Raw genomic sequence first — 13490 nt, forward strand, 5'->3', positions numbered from 1 at the left:
CCACTCAAATTATCTTTTTGTACATGTATATCACCAATCTATGAAAAAGATTTGATAGGCTTTTCAAGTTCGTATGTTGTTAAATATGTATCAAATTCGTCAAAAAAATACGCCAGAAAATTATAATTTCAGCCATGTTCGTATGTTTGTATGTTGTGGGCCACCCACAGTTTTTTTTTCTTCAGATACACCGGTATTTTTTTTATATGTTTTTTCAATGAGTTTTTTGATCAGATTTAATATATATGGAATAACATACAAATTTTTGAATTACCTACACAATTATTTTTAAATATTGGTTATCTACATACACAAAATGATAAATCTAGATTACCTATGATATTGTACCCCACCTTCGAGACATTAATCTCCACTTCGTCGACAATTACTTACGAAGCAAATATCGAACATAGGGGTCACGAAGAGATCCATACGTGCTAAAGTACAAGGATATCGAATCTAGTGCACCTCAAACCTCGGTTAAACCAGAGTCAAACGAGGAAAAGCTATTTTTACCTTTGTGTTTTGCTTGTTCGTCTTTTTTAGTTGTTTGTGGTAGTTGTATCTGCTTCGTTGGTGAGTTTGCTTTTTGTTGTATGTTTCGTTGTAGGTTTCCGTTGGTTAAAACAATTTCGTCCTTCCAAAAAACAAAAAGGACTAACCCTAAAAGTTGTTGAGATCACATATGATGCATAAATTTACTTTTTTACTCCACATTTTATCTCAAATGTTTATGTATAAAGTTAACAGTAAAAGTAACATCTCACATCTAAAAGACTAAACAACACCATAAAGGCATTAATTAATTTTCGTCCAAGAAAGTCTAAGATAATTGCATGTCTATTCTATAACGGGAAGGCTACATTTAAAAACATTTATTTCAAGTTTTCTTTTGTTTATTTTGCATACATATATGAACAACGTTCATCTTGTAACATATGATTAAAGCATGTATGAAATATAAGAATAACTAACTACTGCAGAACTTTGTAACTGAAAAATGATTCCATTAGAACAGTAACATTTTACCAGATTTTAGTAAATATCAGTTATATCACCATACATCATCTTAATATCACACCAAAACTAACATTTGGAACCATTAGTTACCAATTTTCAATGTAGTACACTACAACACTTGGATAATAATCTGAAAATCAAATTGACTAATAATAATAATAATACTAAAACGAAACGTTAAACTTCGATCAACACGTATAATTACACTACGATGAATTAACCATACAAAATACCCGTGGTCTTAAAAAAGCCAAGTTCCAAAACTAGAGCATTTTACACTTCTGGAATTGGCTTTCTACAAGTGTGAGACTGCATCCACATTCTTTACAATATCTGTACTTATATATATAATATAATATAATAATATGATATAATACTCTACTAGTAGTAGTTAGTCATCATCCGACAAATAAACGAGACTGGGTCCAGGAAACAAGGGTGTACCATCACCATCTATGTTGTAATCTGTTACGTTCAAAACGTCAAGCTGTGATGTTAAGTCATGGACAGTTGTCGTCGGAGTTGCTGATGTGGCAGGCACCACAGAAACTACTTCTGGAAGAGGTTGTGACAAAGATGTTGAAAGCGGCAGTTGGGAATTTGAGGTTAGTGGTAAACTACTTGGTGCGTGCTGACTTGGCGGCATACTAGTGGGTAAAGGTGATGTGGATCTAAACGGTCGCATATGTGGGGCCGGCCCACGCATGTGTGGAGCCGGAGCACGGATATGTGGAGCCGGGGTGCGTATTTGTGGGACCATGGCTCGTATTTGTGGACCTGTAGCTCGGGCTTCATTAGATATCCCGGGTTGTGTATGTGGGGCCAGGGATCGGATTTGATTTCTAACAAAAACGCGCGTTTGTGGGTCCATGTCACCGTTTGATGCAGGTCGGATATGTTGAGTGGGTGGACGAATATCACCACTGTTTAATACAGGTTTGATATGTGGGGCCGGTGTATGTGAGGGTTGACGACGGGTTTCGGTGTTTATGCGTAGATTTGCGGCTGACATGTCGGTTTGATTGGTTATAAAGGGTGATCTGTTTTGCATGCCTGAGGGACTCATTGAGTTGATTATAGGCGGTGATCGGGTGGTAGTTAGATTAGGTGGCGGTGGTGGTGGTGGTATGATTGGTGTAATGGAAGGGGATTGGTGGTTTGAGGTGGGCGGTAATCGGTTCGGTGTGTTTGAGAAAAGGGCTGATGGTTGGTGCACAATTTGAAGAGGTGGTTGTGATTGTTGTGGGCCCGATCTTGGAGTTGGTTGGGTTTGGGCTTGGGCTTGGATTTGGGCTAGGGTTTGGGGTTGGGACAATGGAGGAAGTGTATTTGGCCAGGGTCTTGAAGTTTGACCAGGTGAATTTGACCATGTCATAGAAGAAGGATGAGATAATCTGTGAAGTTCCTGCATCAATCCAGCTGGAGAGGCTGCAATGAATGAAGGTTAAATTTTGTTATATATACTTCGTTGTTATTATTAGTATAATTAAATTATAATTAAATTATAATATAATTATATACATAAATATAAATATAAATATAAATATAAATATAAATTATTATATTATTGTTATATTATATTATATATTATCTTATTAATTACTTATTAAAATATTATTATATTTTATAAATTATTATTATTCCTTTCTGTTCTGCAGGTATTAGGCTTAACTGCTTCGGGATTATCGAACTAAAGTCTGAGATTCAAACTATTTTGAGCTTCCATATTATGTAATGAGCTTACAATTTATTTCTACCACGTGTGTGTTGGTGATATAAAAAGGCACCTAAGTTTATCGCATTGTTTTTTCAGGCCACCTTTATATGAGAATGATTTAGTAGGCCACCCAAATTTATACTTTGTTCATTTTAAACTTAATTCACCGAAAAAACTCCAAAAAGAGGAAAAAACACAAATAATAATGTATTTCTTGAAAACATTATTTGTAGTATTACTTTTGTTATTTTTCAGATACAGAGTATCTGCTTTATTATACATTTTTTTTTTTTTTGCATGATTTAGTATAAAATGAACATAATACGAATTTATTTTAGGTGACCTACAAAATTATTTTAAAATATGAATGGCCTAAACATAAAAAAAAAATGATAAACTTAGGTGGCCTCAATATATATAATCACAGAAAAAATAACATACATATAATATCACAAATAATGTATTCACTAGGTTCATCAAAAAAATTATTTTGACTTCATCACACACAGTGGAACCCCAATAGTTATGAATAGTTTCGATACACCCTATGAATATTAGAACTTGGTTCAACACATTTTGACTCGGTTAACCCTTTTATTAGATTAAATTTTTAGTATAAGAAATAAAAGAATTAATGAAATCAAAAAATAAATAATTCGTCGGAGGCTTTTTCATGCACAAATAAACAAGTAATTAATTAAAAAATCTTAGCAGCAGTAAGTATTCAAATCGAGCGTACCTTGGCGTATTCCCGAATTTCTGAAAGGATGAAGATCTTGACATTTGGACCGAAAAGCTTCAGCCAGCATTTTATTCATGAGCACTCGACTAAGATTTCTTTCGAGTTCATTCTTTTTTAAATAAAAAGCGACCAGAGCTTGTTGATGCTTAGCTTCGTATTTACTACGTATTTGAGCAATCATTTCGGCTATTTCCTTTTCACATTCCAACTTTAGCCTTCGTTTCTGAAAATAAACAAACACAATAGTATTATGGTGAGAAACAAAGATCATAATAAGCTCAATATGAGTTTAAAATAAATCAAATTAGAAACTAACTGACCGTTTCTTCATGGAGATTAATAACGTTATTGTTAACCAAATTTAACCGCTCCACTTCAAGATGAAGAGGATCCGTATTTGGCATAAATGAACCCATGAGATTTATACTATCGAACATATCCAGTGGATTTACTGGTGGTGTTTGTGCATCAGATGAAGGCAAATTAAGCTGATTTACTGGTGGCTCGTTAACAGTCGGCTCGTTAGCATTTGGCTCGTTAACATTGACATTCGGTTCGTTGACATTCGACTCATTGACAATCGGCTCGTTAACAGTCGGCTCGTTAATAGTTAGCTCGTTAACAGTCGGCTCGTTAGCATTTGGCTCGTTAACATTGACATTCGATCCGTTGACATTCGGCTCGTTAACAGTCGGTTCGTTAACATTCGACTCGTTGACGTTCGGCTCGTCAACAGTGGGCTCGTTAACAGTCATCTCGTTAACAGTTGTCGTCTCCTTAACAGTCGGCTCATTATCAGTGGGCTCGTTAAAAGTGGGCTCAGTTGACTGATCATCTAAAACCCAGTTCACTGTAGGAGTATTGGATTGATTCTCGTCCATCGGTTGACTCTCAGTCGGCTCGTTAACAGTCATCTCGTTAACAGTCATCTCGTCAACAGTCGTCTCCTTAACAGTTGGCTCGTTAACAGTCGGCTCATTAACAGTGGGCTCAGTTGACTGGTCAACTAAAACCCAATTCACTGTAGGAATATCAGATTGATTCTCGTCCATCGGTTGACTCTCAGTCGGCTCATTAACAGTCCTCTCATTAGCAGTGGGCTCGGTTGACTGGTCAACTAAAACCCAGTTCACTGTAGGAATATCGGATCGATTCTCGTCCATCGGTTGACTCTCAGTCGGCTCGTCAACAGTCATCTCGTTAACAGTGGGCTCGGTTGACTGGTCAACTAAAACCCAGTTCACAGTAGGAATATCGGATTGATTCTCGTCCATCGGTTGACTCTCAGTCAGCTCATTATCAGTGGGCTCATTAACAGTAGGCTCAGTTGACTGGTCAACTAAAACCCAATTCACTCTAGGAATATATGATTGATTCTCGTCCATCGGTTGACTCTCAGTCAGCTTGTTAATAGTCGTCTCGTCAACAGTCATCTCGTTAATAGTCGTCTCGTCAACAGTCATCTCGTTAATAGTCGTCTCCTTAACAGTCTGCTCGTTAACAGTCGGCTCACTAACAGTCGGCTCAGTTGACTGGTCAACTAAAACCCAGTTTACTGTAGGAATATCGGATTGATTCTCGTCCATCGGTTGACTCTCAGTCGGCTTGTTAACAGTGGGTTCGTTAACGGTCGTCTCGTTAACAGTCCTCTCGTCAACAGTCCTCTCGTCAACAGTGGGCTCAGTTGACTGGTCAACTAAAACCCAGTTCACTGTAGGATAATCAGTATGATTCTCATCAATCGGTTGACTCTCAGCAACCGAATGTGATGTATCAGGGCTTATAATGCTTTCTTCGACATTATCTTTGCTGCAATTGCCAGCTGGCATTTCAGAGTCCCCATGTGGCGCCACGTCATCAGGAATTGTTTCATTAACAATTACATCGGCACGTGGTGTATAGGGGATAATAGCCAACATCTCTTCCACACTCTCTTCGTTGCAGTTTCCAGCCGGCGTTTCCGTCTGACCAATGTCGCCATGTGGCGCCACATCAGCAGTCTGTTGCTGGCTGGTATTCACTTCTGGAACTTGAGTATCAACCAAACTAACTTTCCCTGAAACGTCATCATCACGCTGTTGATATTGAAATTCTCCAATTTTTTCACTCACAGTTACCGCGTCATCCTTTGCCACGTCATCCTCCATGTGATCATCCTGTATTTCTCCAACTGACACACTTGCTGACGTGGCATCAGCATTCTGTTTTTCAGATGTATAAGAACTCTTGGACGCAACATCATCAGCACCATCAACATCACTAATATCAACACTTTGGGCTTCATTCGTGTTTCCATCTAATAAAGTGGGGCCCACTTCAGGGTTTTCAGATGGCACCACAATAATCTCATGTTGGGACCCACGCACAGAATGTTCTTTTTCAGCAGCCAACAGTTTCGACTCTAGATCTTTGAGTTTAGTCTCCCTCATTTTTTCATGCTCTTCTAATTTTTTAGCAAATTCTTGGTCTAATCTTTTAATTTTTTCCGACATTAAAGAAGGATTTTTATTATACAAGAAACGAATAACAGCTTCATCGGCACTATAACCTTTAACTAACTTTAATCTCGCCTCTTCCCATTCTTCATTATACTTTTCTATCTCATCTCGCTCCTTTTTACAAACATTTTCAGCTTTACTATTACATTTGTTTGCTTCTTTTTCATTAGATGATTCGTTACATTCTGATGAATCGACATTTTTGGTAACAGGATCTTTAAAAGAATCGAAAATGTCGGTGTGTTGTAAGAAACTTTCCTTTGCTGGTTGCAGTTTTTTGTACACCTCTTCTGTTTCATCCTCCCTGCAACAAAACTTGAAATGCTTCTTTGCAATAGCAAAAGATTCTCTCCTATCAATGTCGTTTTTTGCAAGTGCTGAACCGGTCCAACACTAAAATGACAAGAAGTATTTTAGTAAGTACTTATACATACATATATAATTATATATACATATATATATTTACATAAACGAGAACCACAAAAAGGGTGAGAACTGCGAGAACTGTTTAATTTCATAGTTTTTATGCATTTAAATGCAACAAATTACATGCAAATGTTAATTAATGCTCATATCATTAACAAACATATGTTCATTATCACAAATTACACGTTAAATTGTTAATTATATGAAACTGTTCATATGTTCAGAAACAAATATGCACATGTGAACGAGAAACTATATATTTAATTATATAGGTAAAATATAAGTTTTTCAAAATATTTTATGTTCATTCTTATTCTCCATCAATATCTACGGATGATTCAATCTAGTTACATGTGAAAATCTTTATAAATCAAAAGTTCTCGCAGTTCTCGCCTTTTTTGTGGTTCTCGTTTGAACTTTTGACTACACATCTATATATCTATATATGTGTATATATACATCTATCTGTATATATACCTACATATGTGTGTACATAAATGTGTGTATATACATATACATATGTGTGTATATACATGTGTACATACATGCGTGTGTGTGTGTATTTGTGTTTGTGTGTGCGTATCTCCGTGTGTGTGTGTATGCATATATATCTATATATAATAATGTTTGTAAGTACTTGGTACATTAGAAGTTCATACCAGTGAAATCATGAGTGCTTGTAATGTACTTGTGTGTTCCTTGCTGACACGGAATTTTTCAAGAACGAATTCAAGGAATTTCCCCACTGTTATCTTTACATCCTCCTTCAATTACACAAAGTGATAATCAGTTAAATTTTTCTTTTTATACTCAAAAAGGTAAATAAGGTAATGTAAGTGCCACAACAGGATAATGATAAATTATATGTTCAATCTCGTCTACCGTCAGAAACAGTCACACTTATCGTTTAAACATACCACCGTCGCACTCAATCCTATGGACAAAACAGTACAAGAAAAACACATAAAACATACATGGATTTCCAAATAACAATGACCACGGTTTGGTTCTGAATAAAAAATTGACTGTTAATTTTTCTGGACTGATACTCTGGATAACTGAATTAAATAAGTTTGTTTTGATTTTTTGTGAACTATATTAAATTATCTACGTATAGTATATAAAAAGGACAAATTTAATTACTTTTTAACAAGATATATTTAACAGAACATAACAATTTAACCAATTGAAAGTATGTTATTTTGTAAGTAATACAAATGATAAGAAAAGTTACTGGTTTTGGCCTTCAAAAAGAGTTCAATCAATATGTGTATAGTATTTTCAGATTTGTAAAGAAAAATGTTGACCAAAACAAAATAATTTAATAATCAAAATTTTCAAAATTTTAAATTTTCACATGCTGAATAGATAGAACACCATTCAATTTAGTGGATAAAAGTTTCAAAAACAAAAACACAACCTCTGACCAAATCCGAAGTATCCCCTCTGCACAATCCCATTAAGAGGCAATCAAAGACAACCTTACTTATAGCCCTACTTATAGTTAATTGGGCCAAACAGATTAAAAGGGTATCTAGTTAATCGGGCCAAACAGATAAGAAGGGTGTCTAGTAAATTGGGCCAAACAGGTTAAAAGGGACGCAAGTCACCGTCTATTTTTTATTTCATACAATGATACAACCGTCTAAATAATTTGTAATTCAAAAGTTAGGTCATGTTAAAAAAAACTAAACGGGTCAACCAAACTCGACCCGTGTTGACCCATTACCCAAACATGAATCTTTTGGATATCTTTAAGCCAATACTAATATACAGGAACATACTATATATAGATATAGATATATATACACACACACACACACACACCAACATACCGTGAACTTTAGGACGTTACAGAGCTCAAAAACAGTGGGCTTCATGATGTCATGTATACTCGCATCATTAACTATTGCTGTTGACCAAAACTGATCCCCAGATGACGACTGAGACTCGTTGTGCGCAGGTACACTCGAACCCCCTGAAACAACATATTAATATCTTTTAATTATATGTCAATTTATCAGCCAACATGAAAAAAGAAAAAAAAGAACATCTTTCCCTAAGGTTAATATAGTCAATTTACCTTCATTCCATTCATTTACAACCTTAGATTGACCATTTACAGTCCTCCTACGCGATTTTACACCACCATTTTCCTCCGATGATCCAAGAAAGTAACTGGGTCGTTTTCGCTGACGTGGCGTCGAATCGGGTAAAAACTTCCAAACTGGATTCTGTCCTTCAAACACCTTTCTCCAAAATACATACGGTTGGTCAACATCAGTCAAACGGGATTTTATCTCAGTATGTTTAGCATAACTTCCAAAATTTTGAATTCTACTAATGATTGAATTAGATGCATCATTAATTTTACATTTATGAGAAATCAAGTACAAAATCTCATCCATTACATCCCTTAATAACGAATCTTCAGACGAGATATTTCGATTAGACGAAGTATGAAACTCGTTAAGTCTTTGAAACAAATTCGATACGCCCCATGTCAGCAACGCATCATAATTACTCCTTAAATTTGGTGGTCTGATACTAATAGACACGTTTTGTTCTGCAAGTTTAAGAACTTTTTCTTCCAATGTGGATGAAGAATATAAACGAAGAATCATTATTTGTTCTGAATTTGAATCCATATGTAGTTTTTGCAACGCTTTTAAATCGTTAGTGGGAATCAAGTCACTATCGTATATGATTATCATGTCTACTGACGATAGTTTGATGCTTGGATTACACGCACGAGACTCGAGCAACAAGATATATCGACCCGTTTCTTTGTTATATTTGTGTAAAGAAAGTTTATTTGTTGACGAAATGGGTCCTTTTCCATCCACACATACATAAGATTCTTGACCGAATCTTCGAAGCACGAAGTCATCCAGTATGTTTCCAATTGAAGTACCACTTGTAGACTATATCAAATACAATTTACAATTCATCATTAAATAAGTTAGGAAATTATTGTAGCTTAAATTTAAGTTATTGATTTATACCTGAAAAAGAATAAGCACTTTTAGCTGGCGTTTTTGAATTTCGGGTAGTATTAAGTCAAGAAATTGTAGTTTGCCACTTGTTTTTACACCAACGTCCAATTGCATACTTTGCTCATAATCCTTCATGATATGTTTCTCGAGAGAAGGATCCACCAGGTAGGGATGATTACAACACTAAAATTAAAAAAAAAAAAAAAAATTAAAAAATAATTCTTTAATATTATCTACATATGAAAAATATGATAATAGGTAACTCGTAGCATATACGATAGATTAACAGAATGTTGCAAAAAAACTAATCGGGGAGTAATCAGTCCCGACCATAGAGGGAGTATTTGGCAAATCGGGATCAGATGTTGACTAAACTAACTTTTACTTTGACCAATTTTGACCCCGTAATCCCTACTTTGACCAATTAATCCTTATTATTCCTGATTTCTGTTGACCTTAATAAACAACTCTTAGCATATACGATAGATTAACTGAATGTTGCAAAAAAGCTAACCGGGGAGTAATCGACCAATCAGGATTAATCAGATGGTGACTAACTTTAACTTTGACCAATTTTGACCAATTAATCCCTACTTTGGCCAACTGATCCCTATTAATCACAATTTATGGTGACCGATTAATCAGATATTTAACGATTAATCCCCGTTGACCAATTTGGATTATTTGGATCGGACCTCTAAGAAAACAAGTAATCGACTTGTATCGAGATTTAACAAATAATGAACTAATGGAAGAATAATACATAAACTAACCTTCATGTTGGTATCAAGAATCTCTTTAAGAGAACCAAGAGTATCGGTTTTTGAACATGAACGAAGAAACATTGCATTCGAGAGTAAATTCGCGCAATATTGCTCAAGCTGCATGTTTGATATCTGAACAGGAACCCAAAATTCTACAAATTTTGAATTCTGATTGTTCGTTTGGGTATCATTGTTTTCAGCATTCTCCATAACCTGCTGCATGATTTGTAAATATAAACTCTTAATGAGTCAACTCGGTTAAATATATTTAATTAAAATTTTAATACACTCGGAACCATGAAATGTGGTCCCGCTGAACAGTTTACCGCCAATAATTAAAAAAAAAAAAAAGTATCAAATGATTGTCCAACCTTGTCACGAGAGTCAAGTTCCATCTGGTTCTCTGTATCGAGATTAATCCTGCATGATAAGTGTAACAGAATTATCAAATGAAAAAAAAAAAAAAAAAAAAAAAAACCTAGGGTTTTAAATCTTGTGTATATGACTTTATACACAAGATTAAAAACTAGGGTTTTAAACTATTTACTATTAGCATTCTTACGTTTTTCTATCCATGGAAAACACAAAGACAACATAATACAAATAAAATTTAAAAACCGAATAGCCTACCACATAAAAAAAAAGTAAACAATCAATCTTATGTGTAATCAGTAATAATGGAGTAAGCCAAAATGAATTAAAACTTAATACAGTAGACGATACCTATTTCATTTTCATCTAATGAAGAACAAGAGTCAGCAACTCAAATTCGTAATCAGTAGTTATTATGATAGGAACAGAATTTATAAAAATGGAAATAGGCTAAATTTTATTAAGAAAACAATGGATAGTGGCCCGATTTGAGATGTGTGCGGTCTCCGATTACAAGAACACGATATGAAAACAATCTGAATCTCAAATGAAATGAAGATAATGAAAAACTAGCCCCTTATTTATATTATTCAGATTCTGAAATTAAGACACAAATTGCTCCCTAATCAACTCCCTAAATTTCCTCCGAATATTAATTGCATTAATCATCCATTAACTTTGATTGAAAAAATTTAGCCAATTTCCAAAGATAGAAATTTGAATACCAGGACTCTTATCGTATTACTTATTACTTATTAACATCAAACCGAAATGAATTGGTTGAATTGAAATTGTATACAGTAAATAATACTTAAAAGAAATAAAATCGTAAAATTAAGGTTTTTGTGAGCTCAGTAGTTAGTAACATCAATGTATCAAACCGAAATGAATTGGTTGAATTGAATTTGTATACAATAGATAATACTTGAACGAAATGAAACCGTAAAATTAGGGTTTTTATGAGCTGTTCAAAATTAAAAAATGTGTCCGTGGATGGAGCCATAAACACTAAATGTGGTGACCAAATAATCCATTCAGTCAATTAATCTCAATAAGTCAGGAGTAAACAGGCCCTAAGAATATAGAGAGTTAGTTTCTCTTCAATGATGCCTAACTAAACCCTAGTTCAACAAGTAAATCAAGCATGATCCCAAAATTCTCCAAATCTATATTTTCTATTATTTGGAAATACCATTATCACCTATTTTCATTATAGCTATACTATCAACGCCTATTTCAAATATAAAAAACACAATTATTACCTCTTCTACCAAATAACACCTATATAACCCGTCCAAAAAGTTATACCCTAGTCTACAATTTCTCTTTACTTAACTCTTATCTCCTCACATTTTCATCAAAAATAACAACATAAAAACTAGTACTAATCAGCACTAAGTTGCATACATTAGATCTTTATAATCACCCTAAAACAAAAATTAATGTATTTTTAAAATAAGATAACACTCACCTGGATGATGAAGGTGAGCAACTGCCGCTATTTTGTGTCTTCAAACTACCACTTCCAGTCGACTTGCCATCTAACTGTCTTGTTTGAGAAGGACAACCAACATGTTCCGAATCCATAACACTTTCAACCAACAACATTTTTTTGTCTTTATCAGAACTACCTTTGTTACCGCTAGTATTGATTTGAGAAGACTTTGCACTACCTTCTGGATTCTCAGCATCTGTATGCCAAAAAACGAAAAGGGTAACATAAGAAACCACTATAATAAAAATGAAAAATGAAAATCTACTCAAAAATCAGTATAAGTTTATAATCTAAAGGTTATACATTTGGCATCAGACTGACCAATATTTTGTAAGCTGTACATATCTGGCGTACAGCTTACTCGTTGACCTTGAAGGGATTTATAACGATAAGCAGAAAATCTCTTCCTTTTCCTATCACCAACATCTGAATTCTGACTTGTATCTTTTATACCTTCATTAATATCTTCTGCACTCTGTTTTGAACTGTTTGAACTCTTCTCATTTGCTGACTTACTGTTCGGTATATCACTGACCCCAGCCAGCTTCTTGCCTCTGTCAGACCGCCTTAACGGACTCGGCCCAATCTGTGTTTCAGATTTCTGTTTAACTGGAGAAGGATTTGGGGATGTTTGTTTCTCAAACCGTTCAGATTTTCGAGTATTTGAATGATTTTGTGTTGTTTGATTCTTAGTTGGTGTTCCTCTAGTAGACCTTCTTAAGCAAGATGCATCATCTGATTTTGAAACTGAAGTTGTAGATTCATCTTTCTTCTTTGCCATCTACGGATACTGAAATTACTGTATCAATACGATAAAATTAGGGTTTGTGATTTTGCACGGGCCTACAGAATTGAACAAATTACGTATTAAAAACCTAACTATGAATTCAATATCAGGAGACAATTACCTAATAAAACCTAAATGATTTCGTTATTTATAAAACAATTAGATTAGATTTTGGCGCTGAAACTACAATTTCATAATACAATCTGTAATTCAAAACACATAGCATACAATCCTAATCCTAATCCTAATCCTAATCCTAATCCTAATCCTAATCCTAAACCCAATGTAGAATAATAATACCGCCGTAAATGATATAATTAATATTTTACTCACGTAATGTGCTGACCATGGAGATGCTATAGAGTAGACAGCATCTGTTAAAATTCTAGTGGGGGTTGTTGGTTGCTGTTGGTGGTGATGGAAATTAGGGTTTATGAAGGTGATGGTAGTGGATTGAGGGAAAGGTGTTAAGTGTGTGTTTTTTTTTTATGTGGAGTGTGTGTTTTGTATGATTTGTTTTATATAGAAAGAATAAAAATGGAATAAAAAGTTATGGTTTGTTTGAATAAAAGAAAATGAAATGAAAGGTTGAGATTATATGTTTTGATGTAGTTTGGTTCATCTAATCTAATGGCATTCTGGCGGAATTGAAATTGAATTTAGACACACGTTG

General features: G+C 34.6%; 1 protein-coding gene across 2 annotated transcripts; it reads right to left on the reverse strand.

The window, feature by feature from the left end:
- Nucleotides 1-1146: 1146 nt before the first annotated feature.
- LOC139876498 (uncharacterized) lies at nucleotides 1147-13284 on the reverse strand. 2 transcript variants are annotated; one of them, XM_071863824.1, is made up of 12 exons: nucleotides 13151-13284; nucleotides 12352-12829; nucleotides 12007-12226; nucleotides 10535-10583; nucleotides 10173-10376; nucleotides 9409-9582; nucleotides 8487-9327; nucleotides 8239-8381; nucleotides 7063-7167; nucleotides 3800-6370; nucleotides 3477-3702; nucleotides 1147-2448 (listed from the first exon to the last, which is right to left on the reverse strand). In XM_071863824.1, the coding sequence occupies exons 2-12, from the start codon at nucleotides 12809-12811 to the stop codon at nucleotides 1412-1414; spliced, it is 6030 nt and encodes a 2009-aa protein (XP_071719925.1). In that variant the 5' UTR covers nucleotides 12812-12829; nucleotides 13151-13284; the 3' UTR covers nucleotides 1147-1411. The 2 variants fall into 2 exon arrangements, with proteins under 2 accessions (XP_071719925.1, XP_071719924.1); XM_071863823.1 differs by having other exon boundaries at nucleotides 10173-10379.
- Between the last annotated feature and the right edge of the window lie 206 nt (nucleotides 13285-13490).

Source organism: Rutidosis leptorrhynchoides, chromosome 11 (assembly GCF_046630445.1).
Source record: "Rutidosis leptorrhynchoides isolate AG116_Rl617_1_P2 chromosome 11, CSIRO_AGI_Rlap_v1, whole genome shotgun sequence".
NCBI lineage: Eukaryota > Viridiplantae > Streptophyta > Magnoliopsida > Asterales > Asteraceae > Rutidosis > Rutidosis leptorrhynchoides.